Below are 21,425 nucleotides of genomic sequence, written 5' to 3'. Positions count from 1 at the left end.
GCAAGTGTAGTCCCCTGCTTGCCATAAGAGAAGGCAACCTCGACTCGCCCAATGTAAGACCACAAGCCTGTCAAGGTCGTGCTTTCACGGGGTGTTGCTGCAAGAAAAGGAGAAAACATGCAAACAGAAACATTTTCTCACCACTTCGCTCCATTGTAGCAAGGGTAGGTGGTCCCTCCACCCCACAGCAGGCCGCAGAGATCCCAACACTCCTCCCCAGCAGAAATGACACCTTTTTCCCTGAAAATTGCAGGGTCATGACTCAGACTTTGTACCTGACGCCCCACGGTCAAACGAGCGCTCCTCGGAGCCTAGCGCAGCTGGAGCACCTCTCCACCGCAGTGACCCGGGAGGCCGCGGGCCGCATCCCCCGCCCGGCAGACCCTCCCGGCACGGCGCAAGCGTCCCGAGCGGGCCCGGTCCGTGGGCCCGGTGGAGCGGCGCGATGGGATGCGATGCGATGGGGCAGCAGATGGTGCCGCCGCGAACGACTCCTCCCCACAGGGGCCGCGCAGCCGGCGGCGGTGCCTGAACCGACACGGGAGAGACGGGGCAGACATGAGGCGGGAGCGCACTCGCGCGCCAGGCTAGGCACCGCGCCCGGCCCCGCAACCAGCGCGCCCCGCCCCCGTTGCTAGGGAAGTGAGGTCACGCAGTATGGCGGCTGGCAGCGGGAGCGGCTGAGGGGACAGTCTTACGGGGACAGTCTTACGGGGAATCCACGTCCATCCTTGCCGGGAGCTGCGGTGACGGTGCTACCTGTCTCGCTAGTATCGAGCGGCGGGACCACAGCCGCGATGGCATCAGGAACCGCAGGGCTGTGAGGCGGCAGAGTGCGAGCCGGCAGGGCGGGTCGCGGACGAGCCGAGCTACCGCCATGGAGCTGAGGGTTGGGAACCGGTACCGGCTGGGCCGGAAGATCGGGAGCGGCTCCTTCGGGGACATCTACCTGGGTAAGGAGGGTGGCTCGCTGGGGACGAACGTGGCGGCTCTGTGGCTGTGTGGAGAGTGTCGGGGGCCAGGCCGGGGTGGGCGCTACGCGCTGCTGTGCCCATTTCGAGCCCCGGCGAGGTTGGGCCGGGGGCAGCACTCGGGACCTCGTTTCACCCCAGCTGGAGCTCAGGCTGCGCTGCTGTCCGAGAAATGCTCTTTGATATGAAGTACCTTGCTAGGGACACAGCAATAGCGATTTAATATTTCGTAGACATCATGTCTAATTTGGACAGTTCAGGAATTGGAAATTCTGGCTTATTTAGCTGCCTCTTCCCATTGTTGTCTTGTGACCTTGGGCACCGTTAATCTTCTGATCTGTAAAATGGGGATAAGGGTATAAATCCCCTCATTTGAAAAAAGGGAAACGAAAAAACACCACTTTCAGAAAAATATTTTGGGAAGGAAACGTGCATCAGGGTTAAATATTACTGCAGTGGACTAGGAAAAATTGCTGTCATAGGGATGTTTGTTTCTTTTGTGAGGCCTAAGAAAAAAATTACATGACTACGGATGACTAGGTGGCAGTTGAAAAAATCTCTCGGATCCTTCAAAGAATCATCATATTTTGGCTATCCTGTTGCTCGAATGTTGCCCTAATGCCTTACTGTGTATATTTTATTCTGCTACCGTTATTTCTGTGCAATTGTAAAGTTTGCAGGATTGGCATTGTCTTTGCCTGTCTGTTTATGAAGTTCTCTGTCATAACGTCTTAGTGCTTATGATTATGACAAGCAGTGATGGGTACAAGTTTTGAAAGCCAGTATTTTTAAAATACTCAAAACATTCTGCAAACTCTTGAAACATAAGAAATGGGTTAAATCCAGAGAAATATGAATTTTATATTCTGCCACGAAGAAACAAGTACTCTGCATTTGAAAATTGTGGTAACTTAGAAGAGCAAGTCAAAAAGGGAGGGAAATGGAACTTGCAGGAGCTAAGGTACATTAACTGCATTTTACGGCTGGAGGGTAAAAACAACGTCACTAGCTGGTGTATGTGGTATGTTTTGGCAGTGTATGCAGTATGAGAGGTGTTTTGTCTTCCTAGACAGCAGTGCTTCATGTTGCAGCACACAGCTGGCACTCCAAAATAATTTGTTAGCTAAAGCTGCTTGTTAGCAGATAACGAAATACTGATTATCTGTAATATAGATCATATACCTGATGAAAAATCGCGTGTTTCTGTCTGAAGGCATGTGATTGTCTAGAGGCAGAGAACATGATTCTTTCCCTCCGCAGTGCTTGCATAAAAGATTGAAGACTATTGTGAGAAAGATGGTGGTAACACTTGTGCAAAAATCCTCATTAGCTACCATTGGGATTTTGGGTTGAGATTAAGATAGCAGTTAGCATCTGAAAAATCTTAGATGATTTGAGGAACTCCTACTTTACTTTGACTACTGCTATGGTAAATCAGTTTATATTATAGTAAATTTGAAGTGAAAGTAAAATAAACATTTTTTTATTTGTTGCTTTTACGTTTTATGTGTACAGCCCACACCAGTAAAGTTGCACAGGAAATAATTCTCTGTATTTTAGTACTACTGCCATGCTGCATTTTGCATAAGGATTCCTCATCCTCAGTTTTTAACCTCTTCTTTTTATATCTTAAGTAGTCAGCATAGGTTTGCTTTCAGGGTGTTGTGGTTTAGGCCAAAATCGGCTACTGGGGACCTGGGGGACAGCTGCCAGTGGACATAGGGCTTGTTGCTAATGTCATACCTGAGCCAGGAACTAGCACAGAATTATATGCCTGAAAGACCCGGCTAATGGCATGGGTTTCTTTTTCCAGGGGAGATTACTGTCTGTCAAGAACTGAAGCCTTTTGTAGAGGCCCATTTGGTTTGCCTACCATTATCAGGTAAAATGGAGGCATTTGAAATCTATGCTTTTTGTGACAACGAAATTGAAGAAAAAAAAAAAACAACCCACAAGTTTCTACTTGGTTGTTCAGACCGTACAGTAGGACATAAGTGCCTTAAAATAACTTTTAAAATTCCTTCTGCCTTCTGATAGCCCTTAGTAAATTTGTAGATTACCTCAATGTAGATTTCCAGGTTGGTTTTATGCTTTGAAAAGGAAGATTTGATTATTTTTGCCTTTTTCCAGTCCCTCTGTATTTTTTTTAATGCAACTATGGGAGTGTTGAAGGCATTGCAGAGTAGAGAGGGGGAACCTTCTTTCTTTTGATCAGTTCTTTGGAATATGGGACTGATGACTCTGTTGTTATTATCATAGTTCTTTCATAATCTCTCCTTTTCTCCCTTGTACCTCAAAGTATGTCTTCTGGAATTTGGAATGGCCCCAGCTTTGCTTGTTTAGAATGGCAGGGTCTACGGGACAGGATTTTGAAATGTAAGGCACTGTTGTAAATAAAGGAATGTGGACAACTTAAAGAAAATATACTGAATTCCTAAATTTTATCTGCATCTTTTGAAGTCACCATCTGGAGGAAGATACAAAAGAAATGGATTCTCAAATATTCTAAATAGTACAAAAGATGGACAAGGGATGAGGGGGAGGGGGGATCAGAGTAAGCATTTGTTTTGTTGCTCGGTCCATGAGGTCGGATAGATATGAGTCATGAAAGCATTATATTTGCTGTGTTTTCATGATTTTTGCATTATTTATATTTTTTTCTTAAGAAAGTTTCCAGTTGCTGCTACTGTGTTGTGACCAGAGTAGCAACTGGGGATCCTGCCGCCTGTTGTGGCAGTTACAAAGGAGTCATATGAGACAGATATATGTACAGCCTTGTTTTCCTTTGTGTTTTCCCGTTGTTCACCTTGAGTTGTGCTTGTTGTACCTAGAGTGAGCGTCACATGGTTTGTTTTCTTAAGGTGCATTTTAGAATGTCTAATAAATATCGACCCTGGTGTTCACTTGGAACAACTCACTGTACCAGTAATAACACCTTAATATTCATGTACGCGTGGACACAAAAAGACATTAACCTAAAGAAAAATGTATAGTCTTGTGTGAACTTATAGATAATTCCATGCACCATGAGTTCCTTACGAAGTGATGAGTCGTGTCCATTTTGAGGTGTGAGGTGTTAGCCTGTCTTTGTTAGCTTTAATTAACCTTACTTTATAGGCAAAAAGCTATAAAGCACTGAAGTAGCTCCTTAATCTCAGTAACAAGATTTTGCAGTTATAAGAGTTAGGTGAATATGTTGGCGCAGTACTCTGTAATGATCAAAGAAAAGCATATGGAAAAAAAATAGGTAAGCAGAAAAAAATTATAATTGTGCATCTCTGTCTTAATTGCTTTGTGTGACTCTCAAAAAGGGCATTATGGAACCGGAAAAGGTACAGATAAGTGAAATGGGGAATAATTAGGGGTAAATAAAAATGACTTCTGTACAAAGACTGACAAGAGTTTTTGAACTCTGAAAAGAGTTAAGGGAAAGTGAGGAAGGGTAGAAGTCTATGAAATCCTGATCGCTATGGAGGGAGTGAGTAGAAAATGATTGTTTACTGTTCTTTCCAAACAAAAACTAGCAGACCTCAAGTTAAGCTTTTAAGAGTGGGGATCAGAACAAACAGCAGGTGATATACTTCATGTGATCCTAAACCATGAGGTAATGCAGAAAAGAGAAAGCCAAATTCTGAAAGTAGAGAGACTCGGCAATATGTCTGAAAAGTGTTACACATCTCCTTTTGCCATTTCCTGTTCTCTTGTTGTTCCTAAGTTGCTTGGCTGTGACAGTATGTATGTTCTTGATTCAGTGTTTCTTTTTAAGAATGTCAGTTTTTTCTTACATACATTTAAACTTTCAAAGTGAAAAGGTAAGCCAATTTTTGGGTCACTTGATGCCTGAAACAAGAATTTAATGAGCTTTAAAAAGAGTTTTTTGAGAGGACAAATTCTTGGTTGTAGATAATCTGCCTCCCAACTGGATAAAATCGTAACGTGTCAGAATACATCTGGAGTATTTTGAGATTTAGGGAACTTGTAGTCTCTGTTTCCAAGGCGTAAGAGGAGGTGATCTGAATTCCTAGCATTTCTTAGATTGGCAGGGATACATGCCACACCTGTAAACACTCATTCTGAGTGCTTCTACCACAAACTGGAAATGAAAAGACACTCCTCAGAAGGTGCACTCGAATTTTTTTTTTGAATGGGACAGCAGCAGTTTTGGCTTCCTGTGCTACAGTGTCTAATAGTTGTCTCTTAAACTGCTACTGTTTTGGAGAAAATCTGTAAGACTTCAGAAGAATTTTTAGATAATCGTGGTTCAAAGAACTTAATAATCTCTGGATGTTTGTCATTGAGAAGTAGTTTGTCAATATTTGCTTTGTTTCAGTCTTGACAAAGGAAATGCATCTTAAAAAAGTATTTTGAACAATGTTTTAAATTCTTCTGTTTTTAGGAACTGATATTGCTGCTGGAGAGGAGGTTGCAATTAAGTTGGAATGTGTGAAAACCAAACATCCTCAGCTCCACATCGAGAGTAAAATCTACAAAATGATGCAGGGTGGAGGCAAGCAAATGATCTTTCTTCTTCGGAGGCTTAACTGTTTGTGTGTCTGATGCGTCTGCCACCTGGAAGTATTTAATGGTTAGGCTCTCTTTTGACATACAAGGAGAAGGTGGGAAAGGTGGCTGCAAGCATGCTACATGAGTAGCAGTTCCAAATCCATGGCTACCAAACTTCATGATAACCACTAAGATCCTACAATGCTGTACATGGTCCCAGAATATTAAAATGTGAAAACCTCGAGCAATGTGGAACAAAGTTTGGTCCCGTCTGGCAGTACACTGATTGATTTTTGTTCCTGAGTAATGTGCTCTAGGCCATCCTGCTTTAGCAGGGGAGTTGGACTAGATGATCTCTAGAGGTCCCTTCCAACTCTGAAAATTCCGTGATTCCATGATTCCGTGAAAGTAAAGGTATTTGAAATTCTGAATAAGGCTACCTACGTACAGGTTTAATCAAAAAATTTTGAGCAATTCTGTAGTTCTGTGTGAAATAACTTTCTTAGGTTTCTCCGTAAAGCGAGACTAATTTTAGCTCTCTCGAGCATCTTATAAACAATGCTACTTTGGTAGAGACTCACCAAACAGCAAATGCAATGGAACTAGAGGAGTGACAAATGTATGAAGCAAGGGTGAAAATTCATTGAAAATTGAAATAGAAGAGAGAGGTATTTTACAGGGATCTTGTAGGCTTTGAAACTAAAAGTAGTTAATTTCTAAGACCTTCTTCAGCAGTAATATTTAGTGATTTGTCAGTGTCTTTATTTTCAGACTTCCAATTTGCTCCTTATTGCCATCTGGGAGACGACATGAGTATTAAAACTTGTGAAATGCTTAAGGTTCAAATCCAGCAAAACCAGTAAATACTTCCAAGTTACAAGCTAAGCATAAAGACTGGGAGTTTTCTGGGGAAGAGGAAAAAGGCTATTTTTAGACCTCTGTTGCTGTAATTTTATATTGGTTCTGCTGTGAAATTATCAAACTTTTCATTTTGGAATGGCTGAAAGTAGTGTAAAATATTAAGCTTCACTGTAAATACAAACATTCATAGTAATGGCCCTCTTGGAGAGCCTCGACGATTTGTGTGTATGAACTGTATAAATCAAATTGTTACACTGAATAAACTGTTTCCTTTTTTTTCTAGTGGGTATTCCCACAATTAAGTGGTGTGGAGCTGAAGGGGACTACAACGTAATGGTGATGGAACTGTTGGGACCGAGTCTTGAAGATCTCTTCAATTTTTGTTCAAGGAAATTTAGTCTCAAGACAGTCCTATTACTCGCTGACCAAATGGTAGGAAACTGCTTTGTTGATCTTGATAGTGCAGTATGTTGGGATATTAAAATTCCTTGAGAGATAGTAACTAACTATGTTTTGGTTTTTTTTTTTTTTTTTTCTGTAATTCAGAGGTGAATAGGCTGTGTCATTAGAGAAAAGACTCAAAAATAGTTTTGTTTCTGTAAATATAAAGTGTCCCGACAAAAGTCACTACAGAGTCTTAATATGATTTTTAAAAACTGGGCCTGTGCTGTTTGCAAACCAGGTGTTACACTGGTCAAAGACAAATAAAATTCCCCCCGAAAGTTTTTGGAAACAAATGCAAAATAGATACAGGGAAGGAGCTGGAGAGAAGGCCTGTCTATCTTGTCTTCTAGGTTATGTTCTCTTTAATGCCCTTACATTTTACAATAAAAAGTTTCTTTACCTCTTTTATCATTACGATAGTTTTACTAGTGTTTTTATAAGAAAAAAAGGTGTATACCCAGTCTCTTGATGATGATTTTTTTTTTTTTTTTGCTCTGTATTTAGATTAGTCGGATTGAATATATTCACTCCAAGAACTTCATCCACCGAGATGTGAAGCCAGATAACTTCTTAATGGGCCTGGGGAAGAAAGGCAATCTGGTCTACATAATAGACTTTGGATTAGCAAAGAAGTATCGAGATGCTCGAACTCACCAACATATTCCGTATCGTGAAAATAAAAACTTAACAGGAACTGCCCGTTATGCATCCATCAACACTCATCTTGGAATTGGTGAGCTGGGGAAAGCAATAAATAGAAATAGTGTCAAGGCACATAATTTTAGTGCAAGTAGATGTTGCTTTATGGAGGCACAGAAGACAGTATCCTTAGTTCTGGCACTAGCAGTGCAGCATGCTTGGCTTTGTATCTCTTGATTGGGTGGGATTTGGTCACTTTGTAATTATCAGGAATTAGCACATTTTTTAATAACTGCAAGGGTGATAGGCCTTTTCTTGTACTGGATGAGTTTATTATGGGCACAGTAACTCTCAGCTATCTCTTGTTTTTCTAAGGGTTTTTATTACAGTCTTGTTGCACAGTCTTTTGTTTTTCCAGTAGAAGATGAAACCTAATGAGTCCACTTTTTTATGCTGTTGTAGAGCAATCTCGCAGAGATGACTTGGAGTCCTTGGGCTATGTACTGATGTATTTTAACCTGGGCTCCCTCCCCTGGCAGGGACTGAAAGCAGCAACAAAGAGGCAGAAATACGAACGTATCAGTGAAAAGAAAATGTCTACACCCATTGAGGTTTTGTGTAAAGGATATCCTTGTAAGTTACTCTTACATGGCACCAGGCCTACATGTTCGCATTATAGTGGTATTTCTTTTTTCTTTACATTGAATTCTACCAGTCTTTTTTATTGCTCTCTCTCTCCCTTTTCCCCCCCGTACCCGCCATGATTGGACATGTCCATGATAAAGATACTGCGCTTTTAAGAGTGGGATCTTTGTGATCATAGACTATTTCTGTTTATCCCATGTCTTAACTATTAATAGACAATCACTGCGGTGCCCTTGAGTTGAAGGGTAGCTTGGTACATCTGATTTGCGCTGTACTGTGTGTGCATGCATCTATGCTGTCTGGATAACTCTAACAGACAAATAGCTTTTTAAGAAACTATCTGTTTCTTCATATGTGTGGGTACTGTTTCTTGGATGAATTGGATTGTGTAGTCAGATGCACCTGTTACTTATTGCAGTTGTTTCACTTGGGAATTGTCATTGCAGGTTCATCTTGTTTGGCCTGTTGATGGTCATCATCCATGACAGGCATAAGAAATCCACCTGTATCCTAGCATCATGCCTCAAAGCTGTTCTGTTTCTCAGTTTGGTATTTACACCACAATAATAACTAGGCATTTTTGAGCCCTGCAAAATGATACTTAAATCTGTTTTAAAACTTGTTAAAATTAGCTGCCATCAGAGAATATTGTTGATCTTTCATTAATAGATCTGTCTCTTCATTAATAGATCTCTGTTCTTTCCACACTCTTGGCTTCAGCAGCTAGGTACAATAATATGAGAACTATAGTTTTTGTTAGGGTTGTATGAAAACTTATTGTCTTCGATTTGTTTCAAATGTAGCTTCATATGTGTTCCTTTACATTCATTAACTTTGTTTTTCTCTGGGTTTAACAGGCAGGCAAGACTAAACACGTTTTCTTGTGCTGTTTGTTGGGATTTCTTTCTTAATGTAGATTATAAATATATTATTTCAGCCAAAAAGACCTGAACTCAAAAGCTGATATTTTGATACTGCTATTATCTCTGGCGCATTGAATTCACAATGATATTCGGTTTTTTTCTGTGTAACTAATATTTTGTGTGCCGTATAAAACAGGTGTTCAGATTATTGCAAATCTAAAATTGTAGTGTGACTTACATTGGGAAATTTATATGGGTCTCCTAGTTTTTGCACGTTTTGTGAAGTAGCAGACATAAAGCTTTATGTGACTTAATGACAAAGAGATGCTATTCCGTGATCTGCAATAAATTGCATTTAAATATATTCAACACAGAGAAAGGCAAAATATCTTCTTTGCTCAACTGTAGTTTTAAACTTGTCCTCCTCCCCCCCCCCCCCCAACTGTTGGTTAAAGAGCTCTAATATTGGGTCCACTGCTGTTGAAAAATGAGATCTTTGCCTACTGTGTGATAGACAAATAATTTCTTTTTCAGGGTTGACTTGATAGATGGGCCATAGTGTTGCCTGCAGTAGATTTCTAGTATTAGGTCATTATTCTTTTTCTTATGTTCAGGAGATTCCCTATTTGTTGGTTTTGGGGTGGTTGCGGATTTTTTGTGTGATTCAGAATTATAAAAAGCAAATGTGAAGCTGAAGATAAAAAACAGGGTTTCTTTTATTACAGCTGAATTTGCCACATACTTGAATTTCTGCCGTTCTTTGCGTTTTGATGACAAACCGGACTATTCCTATCTAAGGCAATTATTCAGAAACCTGTTCCACCGACAAGGGTTCTCATATGACTACGTGTTTGACTGGAACATGCTGAAATTTGTGAGTAGCTGACACAACTTTTTTTTTTTTTTTTTTGTAATGGTATTTTTTTTACTACATTGGCAGTATTGAGTATCTTAACTGATACTGTAAGATTGTCTTGCCTTTTTCCTCCTGGAAACTCTAGGAAAAAGGATCAGGAAATTAGGAAAGGCAGGAGATACAGGAGCCATGAGACGGCTGTTGAATGAGTTGATGACAACTAAGCTGAAGTTACAGGGTTTTAAACGTGTGAGGCTTCTGAGACACTTCTGTCAGGGCAGTCACCATGCTAGGTTGTGGAATTATTATTTTCTCTCACCTTGATCTTCAGCACCAGTCATTTGCAACTGTTGAGGAGGTGTCTAATACCCTAGCAAACTTCAATTCACGGGTTGTCCACTTCTTTATTTCGGTATTTTTATCTGAATATATATTTGTAAACTCAATAATCCCCCAAGTTGTTCACTAGTCTTGACCCGTAGGGTGCAAGCAGAGCAGCTGAAGATGCTGAACGTGAAAGGCGAGAACGAGAGGAAAGATTGAGACATACACGAAACCCAGCTGTGCGTGGATTACCCTCCACTGCTTCGGGCAGGCTGAGAGGAACGCAAGATGTAGCTCCTCCTACTCCTCTTACCCCAACTTCACATGCTGGTAAATAAGGAAATACCTGGATAGACACACCTTGTAGACTACTCTAAAATTAGTCCTGGTCATTGGAAATTTTAAATTAGAATAAGAATACCTGAATGGTAATTTGTCTGTGATCGGGGTTTGGGTTTTTTGTTTGTTTTTTCTCCCCCTTGCTTTTCAGTGCATGTAGGTAATTGTCAACACTCATTACCTGCCAATTGCTACTGAGATTTCTATGAATGTAAAACAAAGGCCTTGATTTCCCTTGTTTGACTCTGTGGAATTTTTATATGCAAACGAGAGTGTAATTTTTCCAGTGACCATGTTATAATCCCATTTCTTGTTATGAGAATCTAATGCAGTTTTTCTCACAGCCAACACCTCTCCTCGGCCAGTATCTGGTATGGAACGAGAAAGGAAAGTGAGTATGAGATTGCATCGTGGTGCCCCAGTCAATATCTCATCGTCTGACTTAACAGGCCGACAAGATACCTCTCGCATGTCAACTTCGCAGGTAAAAAAGGTTTCTGTGTAATGGAAAAATGAGGGTGATTTGATAAAGTTAATTTGCCAAAAGAACATACCAACTAATTGATGTGATTTCATACTGATTTTGCAGATGATGCTGGCTTGTATAAATACTTGACATTTTAACTGAATGTTTGTGATGTGGCTGTAGACTCCTGTAAAGAAAAACATTTTTTTTACCTTGGCAGCAGTAAGCATAAAATACTCAAGATAATACAGAATCATTGGTGTACTAGATGATGCTAGATCCCAGAGATACAGCGTTTTTACCTACTATTATGGTGTTTAGCTCCTTTGCTTACTGAATTTCTGTTATCATGTGTTATCAATGAGGAAGCAGAGTAAGTTAGAGGCAGTTGGGAGTCATGTTTCCAAATCAACAGAGAAAAGAATACTGGTGCACAATAGACAAGAACTAGTTGGTGAAGAACAGAAAAGTGCAAAAGTGAAGAAATGTTGTAGTGTAGTACTGTAATGCAGAGCAGATAAGCAAATACATGGTTGATGGATAGGTCACAGAAGGCTCATTTGAAGAGGATGGCAGGACAATGAGTTATACAGTGATTCATAGCCATAGTCAGCACTGAAATCATCCTCATTGGTCACAGTGACTTAGCAAAGAGATTTTAGGAATGCTTCTTTTTAAGCCTCACAAACAATGTTTAAATATATTTTTAACTGTTTATGCTATGGCTGAAACATTCCTTTTCAGGATATTCACACAGACTTGTCTTAAGTAGTGTGTGGCCTGGCTTTGTACAGCTTACCTTCAGTCTTGCCTACAGAATCGGCCTACTATAGGCATACTGCAACATTACTGAGAGCAATCTGCAATGCTGTGCTGGAGTTCTAACTATGTAATTTTTGCCGTGGACTCATTTTATTCCTCATTGCCAGAGCATATTGATAAAAAAATAACTCAATTCCCTTTGGCTTCATCATTTAATTGGCAGAATTACTTATTTTGGATAGTACATGTTCTTGTATATAAAATCATACTGCTAGAGGGAGCGTTCTTTTAGATGGAGGCCAGGTGGGTATCTCTAATGAACACAGGGTGAACTGGATTGGAGAAACAATTCTGCTGTAACAAAAGTGAAGTGGGATTTTTTGGGTTTGTTTTCAGCTAAATGAATTGTTTCATGTGCAACATAGTTGCACAAATGTTTGTGCTTGCACATGAATAGTTCAGGAGCAAAAACGACTGGACGAGAACAGGAGACAGGTGAGGTTTTCTGTGTTGGCTTTGGTGGCGATTTTGGCCAGCTTAAATTGTTCACTGAACTACAACTCTTGCCACCAGAAGTTCTCATGTTGAAGTATTTTATGGCTGAAATTTGTAAACAGTGTGTAAACAAAGAAGGTAGAACTGTGCATAGTTATGGATCTTGTAAATATGCATAAATACCTGATAGAAGACTGTAAAGAAGGTGCAGCCAGACTCTGCTCAGCGATATCCAGTGAGTGGACAACGACAGTGAGCGCAAATTGAAATATAAGAAATTCCATTTAGACATAAGAAAATAGTTTTCTACTATGAGGGTGGGCAATGACTGGAACAGGTTGTCTTAAGAAGTTGTGGAGTCTCCCTCTTCCGAATTACTCGGAACCCAACTGGACATGGTCCTGAGCAGCCTACTCTAGTTGACTGTGCTTTGGGTAATGGGATTGGACTCCAAGGGTTGTTCCTGACCTCAGCTGTTCTGTGAGGCTGTGGCGCGGAGTTCCCCCTGCACATTTACTGAAATTTAAGGATGGATTCCTGGTAAAGTGTGTATGCCCAGGGTTTGTCTCTAGTATTCTGAGCAAATCTCAAGATGCTTTATCTCTGTTACCAGTCTGATAAATAATTAATGGGAGTAACAGAAATAAGTGCAGTGATGTTACTTGCCTTTGTTAGAAAAGAGAATATCTTTAATTTTTTTGCTGTATTGCTGACATGTAGCTCAGCATGTGGCGCTTTTCTAAACATTGTAAGGTACAAGTAATCCAGGTGGGTTTGCAGATACATTTTGGTTTTGCCTGACTTGTAAAATGGGAATACTCTGAGATTGTGTTGGACTGTGAGTTCTTTTGAGTAATGTTTGAATATCCAGGTGTATAATTTGTGGTGTGGGCCAACAGTACAGTCTGGCTTAATGGCACATTTCCATACCCGGCCTTTTTAACACTCTGCTCCAAGCATGGGATCACTCGGTTGACATCTTCACAATCCCAATAGCGGCCTAGTTGTGATCTTCTCTGAGTTTGTTAGAATTAATCATTCATAATCTGTTGTCTTCATTTAGTTCTTATCAAGTCAGTGAATCACTGCTGGTCTCTACTCATGGTGACTGAATAATAATGTGCAACCGTAGTGTAATTTAAACAGCTTCCCATGGGCCTCTCGGATTTGGAAGCGAGAGATTTACTTAGACTTTACCTTATAACACTTCCCCTTGAGCTTGTTAGAGAAAATTTACTTTTCATTTTCCCAGTTTTTGCTTACTCCGTAGCAGGCAAGATGGGTCAAGTTGCAAGTTTTTATAGCTTATGCTCTAACTTTCTTGATAACATTAAAGTAATTCTTCCATAATCAAAATTTATCCTTAGATGTTAACTGGGTTACCAGTTAAAGCTATGGGTTTCCCATTGTCTTTATAACTTATTCTTTTTTGGGGAAAATCCAAAGTATTGAACTCGCACGGCAAGGTTATTAAGGAGAATTTTGATTGGCTAGGTGTAAGAATATAGAAAATCATCCATGCCGCTTCTTATCAGGCGAACAGTAAAGAACGGCAACTGTTTGTCCATGCCTGTTCCAAATGTGTTCGTTTCCTTTGTAAGTCTTAAGTAAATATGCTACCACTGTTCCTTTTTCAGGAAGTGCTTAGACCATACTCCTAGTAGAAAACAGCTTTTAAAGTTTGCTATGCAGATCTACACATGTCTTAATATTAAGAACTACATTTGTAAGAGTTATTATTTATGTTGATAAATTAGTTTTGTTACTTTATTTTATTTGGATGCCTTGGTTTGCTGCATCTGTAATCTCCACCTCCCATCATCTAGAGGAAGGGCTACTGCTTGTTAAACTCTGGGAAGTGGAGATGTGCAGAGGTTACTCAAAGAAACAATGAAGCTACGTAGCTCTACATAGAGTTCTTAAAGATGACTCCACATTTTTATCTTTCTTTTTTTCCAAAATGATTTCCAATCAGTTCAGACTGAAACTGAAAAGTAAGGCTGGGAATGTAGGTAATACAAACCAAAATTCTCTTATATAAAACAGGTCTTCTCAGAGAAATTAACAGTCATGGAAAAATGGTAATTGGTAAGGATAGCAAAATAGGTGTCATGTATATTGCCCACCTCCAAGGTATGGCCCACATTTTACCTAAATCATTCTCATTAGAAAGACTAGCACATTGTAACACTAAGTAACAAGTGTTCATTGGAGTATCTAGCATGGCTACGAAACTGATCCTGAAACTTCAGTGTTGCTAATGAAATGACATAAATTCTACAGCACACCTTACTCAGTACTTTTCTCAATTATATGGAAGTAAATGCAACAGCTAAAACCCTGCAAGTTTCTCAGATGTTTAACTGCAGTAAACGTCAGTGAGAGCTGAGCAGTCAGGTAAAGCATCTTCAAATAAAATGTGTATTACTGCAGTATGCCAAAACCTGATTACGATGAAGTGGAGCCCATTGTCTTATATATGGGAACTTTATCTGTGGTAAGCAATGACTGAGGAGGCTTTAGGTGTAATGTTGGAGAGGTTAGCGTGATGTCGTAATGAAAGGGCATAATTTCATCCTTGAATCTTATGTATGGTACAATAATGAACAGAAACAGAGAGGTTATTTCATGTCATTAATGAGACGGATGCTGGAATATTATGTTGGAGAATGGTTGCATGATTTCGGCCACAGTTCACTTGAAAATCTGTGCGAGGCTCATTTCATGTCATTAATGAGACAGATGCTGGAATATTATGCTTAGTTCACTTCTTGGTATCTTAAATTGTTGGAAATCTGTAGCACAAAGAAGAGCCATAAAAACTGACTTTGGGGAAACAGACTGTATAATACAAGAATTTCAAATCAGCGTCTTTCCATTTGTCTGAAAGGTAAGAGGTCATCTTGAGTTAGTTGGTGTAGTATTTTAGAGACAATGATTTTAATAGGAACTGATATGTATGCAGAAAAACGTATGTGAAGAACCTATTACTTAGAATTAAAACCACTTGTTTAAAGAAGAGCGAAACAGAAGTCTACGTGAAGGCAGTTAGCCACTGAACTAAAAGAAGTAGATAATCTGTCCCCTTTGCCTTTGCATCAAAACTGGATTCATTTCTAGGTGGTGTATTCAGGTCTAAAGCAAGCCTAAGCTACAAGTCTCTGTGCAATGAAGAGTTTTGATCTGTGCTGGACAGAAAATCATATCAGCTGTTAAAAGATCGTTCTGCTTTTGAGCTCTATGAGTGAACTGTTCACTAAGTCTCCTTTACATAGTCAGTCTTTAAACATTAAGAAATGTAGTAAAGGAGGTCGTGATTATTCCAGTAAACACTACTTTGAATCAGTTCTGTCTGTCCACATTGCACAGACTGCATCCCGAAAGCAATGGTCACCTCAAGAGTCTAGTTGTGGGTGAGTAGCCTTCATTTCCTTTTCACAGAAGGTTCAATCTGACTGCTTGTGATATACAGTAAGTTGTTTAATTTATTTTTTTTCCTGAATGTAGCATTTTCAGCACCCAACAGTCAAAGCTGTGCATAATTCCTACTGGTAATAGAGGTATTCTCTCTATAGTTGGAAGAGAAGATTGGAATGCTGCACAAAAAAATACTTGATTAAGTCTCTTTGACAGGAGAAGTTTTTAGGAGACTGTAGCCAACGCTGGCATTGAACAACTTAAGTGTTGTGCTGCTTCCCTAGGGAAAAAGCTACGTACTTCCAATGCCTCTGCATTTTCCATCTCCTCATGGGCAAATCTTTCTCAATATATCCATCTTAATAGGCATCATACTCTGCGGTATTCTTCTGACCCTGTCAGCTTTCTTGAGTCTGAAATCAGAGTTCCTCAAGAGACACATTTGCTACTGCAAGTTTAGGTTGGATATTTGTTAGACATCTTTATATGTTGGGGCAGTGGAACTGTTACAAATTGCTGTCTTTTCCCCTACCTCAGAATAGCATTCCTTTCGAACACCATGGCAAGTAGCTGCTCGTCTACTTTCGTTGGAAGGCAGCACTGGGTGAGTGCTTCTCATTAGACACCAAAACTTTGGATGGGGTGGGGAAAAAAGTCCTTGGAAACATCCGACTTTGCTTCTCCTCACATTATCTCATAGATGTACCTATGCCTTCCGGGTCAGATGCTTGATGGAGCATTGTTTTTTCTCTAACTTAAAAGTAAATGTCCTTCCAAAAGTTGAATTATTGCTGCTGTTCCTCTTGGACTCTTAAGCAGAATTGACAAAAATAGTGACTTTAAAAGTCCCTAAAATCATTCAAGCATCAACAATAAAATTAAATAACGAAGTCTAAATTTTAGCTGTTTGAGAATTGCATGTCTTTCCAGGGATGTTCATGCTGCAGTGTGTCATCCATTCAAAAACAGATCTGCTTCAGAATAGTAAAATCAAAATACTTGTATGAAGACTCAATTGACTATATTACTCAAGGCTCTGTCTTGTCATGAATGGAATGTTCTACTACAGCCGTATCCATTTTTCACTGTTTTATATTCTTCTCCATTCCTTATGAGCTGTCACTTTAAAAATAGTCAGATCTATTCAGATCTGTATTTTCAAAATGTTTACATACTAATAAGAATAGTTTGAACATGAGCATCTCAGGGGTAGGCAGACTTGGATTTGAGTAATTAGGACTCCTTTCCACTTTTCAGTGCAGTAGTAGTTTCTGCCTTTCTGTGTGCAGCTTTTGGCTTTTTAGTCTGTTCTGCTTTTGGCAATAACAGGTTTCATCAGGGAAGTAACAAGTTTCAGTTGGAATCTGAACCTTGATGACTGAAGGATGCTTTCTTACATATTTCAGGAGCTTCTTTGCTTTGCTTCTTATTAAAAAAAGGCTGTGAAATTTTTCTGTTCCTTAAGAAATTCTGTTGTATAGCTCTGTCTGCTGCCTCACTTTCTTTATAAAGCCTAAGCTTGCACTAATCCTGTATCTCTAGTTGGTGAAGAATCCTGCTATTCCTCTTCCGTTTTCTCCTCCTGCTTTGTGTGCTTGGCTGACTGTGCACAAGCTGCTTTGTGAACAGTTTGTAACCTTAAAAAGATCCAACTATAAATGGCAGCTTAGCATTTTTAAGTCCAATTGTCAGACCTTGGTCAAAAATAAAAATAATTAAATAAATAAATTAAAATAAAAAAAGGCAAACCTGAAGCTTTACATTGGAAAGCTGGTGTGTGGGAGACGTGCAGATTCTGGTCTGCTGAGGGTTGTGTCTGCATTGGTTGGCCTTTACTGTATGCCTTACTATTTGTAGCTGTTTACAACTGAAATTAATACTGAATACTGATTCAGCTACTTAGACATTTCTTGCTTCTTAAATTGCAGTGATGTGTGGTTGTTTTTCACTTTCACAGTGAAAGTGTTACTGAAATAATGTTACACTGTTACTGAAATAGGTGAAGCTATGGAAATTAATGAAGTGTCTTTTAACACAATGTCCCATGAAAAATGATAATCATTGAAAATAATTAATTATTTTTTTTTACCCACTTATTGGGATTTTTTTTTCCAAACTTAATTATTCATTGAGTCTATTTCTACACATTGGTAGTGTTTTCATCTGGTTTGTTCTTTCTTCTGTGCATGTTTATGCTCTGTTTACTTTTCTTCAAAACATCTCCTTTGGCTGGAAAGGTGAATTTTCCATGTTAACTTCTAATAAAGGAGAAAAATACAGGGAACTTCGTGTAGCTACAGGTGGGTGCGAAACATTGTATAGCTCATTGGATTTTAAATTCACACACTTACTTTTGGCAATGAATTATTTAAAAGTACATTGAGAGCCACTTGTATGTTAACTGGAAGGATATGTGCTGATCTTGTCTTGTTTTTTGGCTTTGGTAGATTCCTGCTCGGGTTACTACCAGTGTTCTCCAGTCTGCTGTGCACCGATGAAAATTATTTTGCCATGGAGGGCAGATAATGCATGGCTGATCTCCTATGTTACCAATGGCTTTACTAGCAAAAATACACTGAACTAGAGCGGAAACATTACAATTGGAGTTCTCCATGTGACTTAAAAGGCACTTGGAGGAACATGGACAGACTCCAGCAGCTGCCATGGATGCTTTTGCCAGAAACCCAATGACCTTAAGAGAACCCTGTGGTTACAGGGCTGGAAAAGAAAGATGGTTTACAGAGTTGACCGCCTGTTATCGGATGGCCATTTCAGTTTTCCTTCCACAGGCGGCAGACTTTACCCCCTTTTTATTATTCTACTGTAACTATAAATCTTTTACTTGGTTTAAGAAAGTTTTTGTATCATTTTGCTAAAATTATTGGCTTAATTCTCTGTAAAGAACTCTTGCTTTTGTCTGATTTAAAAATGTAGAATATAAACAAACCGAAACTAAATACAATGACTTGAAATTTCTTGTTTAAAAAATTTAGTCTGGCAGGGAACATGTAAATGAATCAAAACCATCTGACTTTATTTAAACTGTTTACTTATTTTTATGGTCCCATTCTGACTGAGACAGTTTTCTCATGAAATTTTAAAAACTGTTAGAATTTTACTTTGCTGTTTGCTGTCTCCATTCACACTTAACATTTAACTTTCCGTGTAACACAAAGGAATTTTTAATACTTGTTCTTTTTCATAAAACAGGAAGACTAAATACCCTGCTGGAGAGTCTCAGTATAGTAGAGATGGTAGTACTGGATTTCTTTCTTTTAAAGAAAATGAAGGACAAAGTGAGAGACTCTGGCATTTGAGGGATTTAGAATTTGAAAGCTTGTCCTATCTCTCTGCTTAGCTTGGGTAATGGGTAGTTTCAAACATCATTTTTATTGGTAAAATTTTATTTCCTGCACTCTGAGGCTGGTTAGCTTTGAAGGTATTGCAAGTGTAAAATGGACGTTGCTACTGAGTCTTCAGTGAATTTGCACATTTCGTTCAGCATCTACATGCTTAAAAATAAGTAAATTAATTGATTCAGGCCTTCTGTTTCATGCCAAGACTCAAAAAAGGAATTCTTAAAAAAAAAAAAAAAAAAAATCAAACCAAAAAAAAACCCAACAACCTATTCTTGCTGTGAAATTCTGAGAATTTTTACAATTTAGGTGCATACCATATTTAATTCTTAACTGTATTCAATCTGAGTATGCCCAGAATCATTAGCTAGGAATGAGTGACTCGACATGCTTAGGTTGTCCAAAAAACTGTTGCAGGTGGTGTTAGCACCTGTTGGTTATGGAATATGGGAGATTCTTCATATGGTTTGTTACTGTAAACTGCCTCATAAAATAAAAGTAAGTATTCTGTCCTCACAGTACTTGGAACAGTATCAGAAGTACTGTTTATACTAATATGACTGAAGCAATGGGAAATTCCACATTAGAAATGATAGTATATACAGAGATTTTGTTTGAACAGTTAGGTATTTTGAGAAATTCTTCCCTGCTTGAAAACAATTTTTTTTTAAAGGCATATTGGTCTTCAAAGTTTTATGAAGAGTAATTTTTATTGGTTTGGTGTTTTACAAATTCTTTTTTGCCCCTCTCAAATGTCCACGTCTTAAGTATTAGTCACTCTTCTTTGGATGTTTTTAGAACATTAGCGACTTGCCTGTATGTACTCTGGGTCTGACTGGGACACCTGTGTTTGGGGAGAGTATAGTGGAAAAGCTTAAGAGTTTGATCCATGGATAAGTTTGCATAAGAGAATTATTTCCTCAGTTACTATAAACTTCAGTATTTTAGGCATGTGCACTACCATTTGAACAGTTTTACACTTCACTGTGCTTTCCTTGTAAATATCTGTGGTTAATAATGTACTGTTAGAGGGACTTACAAAGGCAGCCTCTTTATTCTCTCTGTATCTGGAATATTAGATTGCTGTACTCTACTTAAAAGTTGACTGCAGACTTCTAGAATTGTACTCATGTGTGGGCAATTTTTGTCCTTCATAATAGTTAAATTCCATCATGCAGAAAATAGTTAGACTGTCTATATAAACCTGTGTATTGGAAACCAGTATCTCAGAGCACTTCATTTGTACTACCACTGTATTTGTGTACTTTGACAATTGTGTAAATACATTCATAATAACTTCTTCTTTGGTGTAACTTACTTACAATGAATCCTTACTCTTTACTTGGTGTAACTTTTTTTTTTTTTTTTTTTTAAGGGGTTTCTGTACCTACAAAGAGCTTTGTCAGTTGCAAACATTTGAAGACATTGTAGTGGTACTAAAACTTTCACTGAAGGATTTTGGTAGTCAGAAGGCAGCAGTTAGGGTATACAGGAAGAAAGAGAAGGCCTTCGTTGCTTTGCTTGCAGAAAGCATGTCTCTTGTCTCTTTAAAGATAAATGGGTTTTGTTTGGATATTGCTTCTTTTCCAGAAGTCTTTTTTTTTTTTTTTTTACAAATGCTTTCTCTTATCAAGTAATACATTGTATTGTTAGGAAGTACGTGAAGAGAATTGCTATTGAGACTTGATCAGTTATGGGAGCTAGGATAAAAGCAAGAAAAATATTGAGCTTTACCCACAATGCCCTGTATAATAAAAGTCCTGGCTTTTGCTATCAAATTCTCAAAAGTCTATTCATAATCTGAGAGCAAATGCACCTTCAAGAATCCTCTGTGTTTCTGATTAGCAGGCCTTTAAAAGTTAGAAGGATATTTAATTTATCCTCACAGTTTTTATTTAGAACTGGCTATGTGCTTTTTATGTGGAAAATACCACCTGTGCTGCTGTTTTACATAATCTTGATGTTTACAGAGTCCCTGATTTCTTTGTGGTGTAAGTACCATGAAAACAGTTCAAAATAAATCCTATGCTTTATAAATCCTATGCTTTAAGAAAGCTATTAAGTAAAAGCATTTAAGGAGTCCATATATTCTATGTTAACTTCATAAAAGTACTCAAAATCTCCCTTGGAGGAAGGCATGTAGAACTCAAAGGCATCTCATCCTTAATTCTCCAGTCGGGAAAAATATAAGCACAACTATTTGTTGTCTTTATTTCCCCACATTACAGACCTCTCTGAGTGGCAGCTCCTCCATAAAGTCTGTCAAAGGCAGCACTTTCAGAAATTTAATTACCCAACAAAAATCTTTACAGTGAGTTTACAGATTTGTAAGTAGATCATTGGCTAGAGCATACATGTTCATTTCAAGGATATTTATTTTCTCTTTGTACAATAATGAAATAAGAAGGTATTTATTTTGTTCTTTATCTTTTGCTTTACAAAAGCAGCACTTCATGTGTACAAAATACTAAGTGAAAAGAAACA

The 21,425-nt window shown here is 38.7% G+C and overlaps 1 protein-coding gene across 2 annotated transcripts; it reads left to right on the top strand.

Moving 5' to 3' along the window:
• The first annotated feature begins 658 nt into the window (after nt 1-658).
• Nucleotides 659-20,775, top strand: CSNK1D (casein kinase 1 delta). 2 transcript variants are annotated; one of them, XM_082492237.1, is made up of 10 exons: nt 659-953; nt 5,368-5,478; nt 6,619-6,767; nt 7,284-7,512; nt 7,881-8,051; nt 9,652-9,800; nt 10,265-10,436; nt 10,790-10,929; nt 16,123-16,189; nt 18,033-20,775. In XM_082492237.1, the coding sequence occupies exons 1-9, from the start codon at nt 878-880 to the stop codon at nt 16,153-16,155; spliced, it is 1,230 nt and encodes a 409-aa protein (XP_082348363.1). In that variant the 5' UTR covers nt 659-877; the 3' UTR covers nt 16,156-16,189; nt 18,033-20,775. The 2 variants fall into 2 exon arrangements, with proteins under 2 accessions (XP_082348363.1, XP_082348362.1); XM_082492236.1 differs by lacking the exon at nt 16,123-16,189.
• The last annotated feature ends 650 nt before the right edge of the window (nt 20,776-21,425 follow it).

This window comes from Vanellus vanellus (genome assembly GCF_965231255.1).
Source record: "Vanellus vanellus genome assembly, chromosome: 17".
NCBI classification, from domain to species: Eukaryota; Metazoa; Chordata; class Aves; order Charadriiformes; family Charadriidae; genus Vanellus; species Vanellus vanellus.
This window is presented reverse-complemented; position numbering and strand designations above follow the sequence as displayed.

What these genes read in the sequence shown, in the direction of transcription:
- CSNK1D (XM_082492236.1), top strand. Translation starts at nt 878, where the DNA reads ATGGAGCTGAGGGTTGGGAACCGGTACCGGCTGGGCCGGAAGATCGGG. An exon ending in TTTGTGTAAAGGATATCCTT is followed by an intron (nt 8,052 to 9,651) that starts GTAAGTTACTCT and finishes CTTTTATTACAG; the next exon opens with CTGAATTTGCCACATACTTG. An exon ending in CTCGCATGTCAACTTCGCAG is followed by an intron (nt 10,930 to 18,032) that starts GTAAAAAAGGTT and finishes TGGCTTTGGTAG; the next exon opens with ATTCCTGCTCGGGTTACTAC.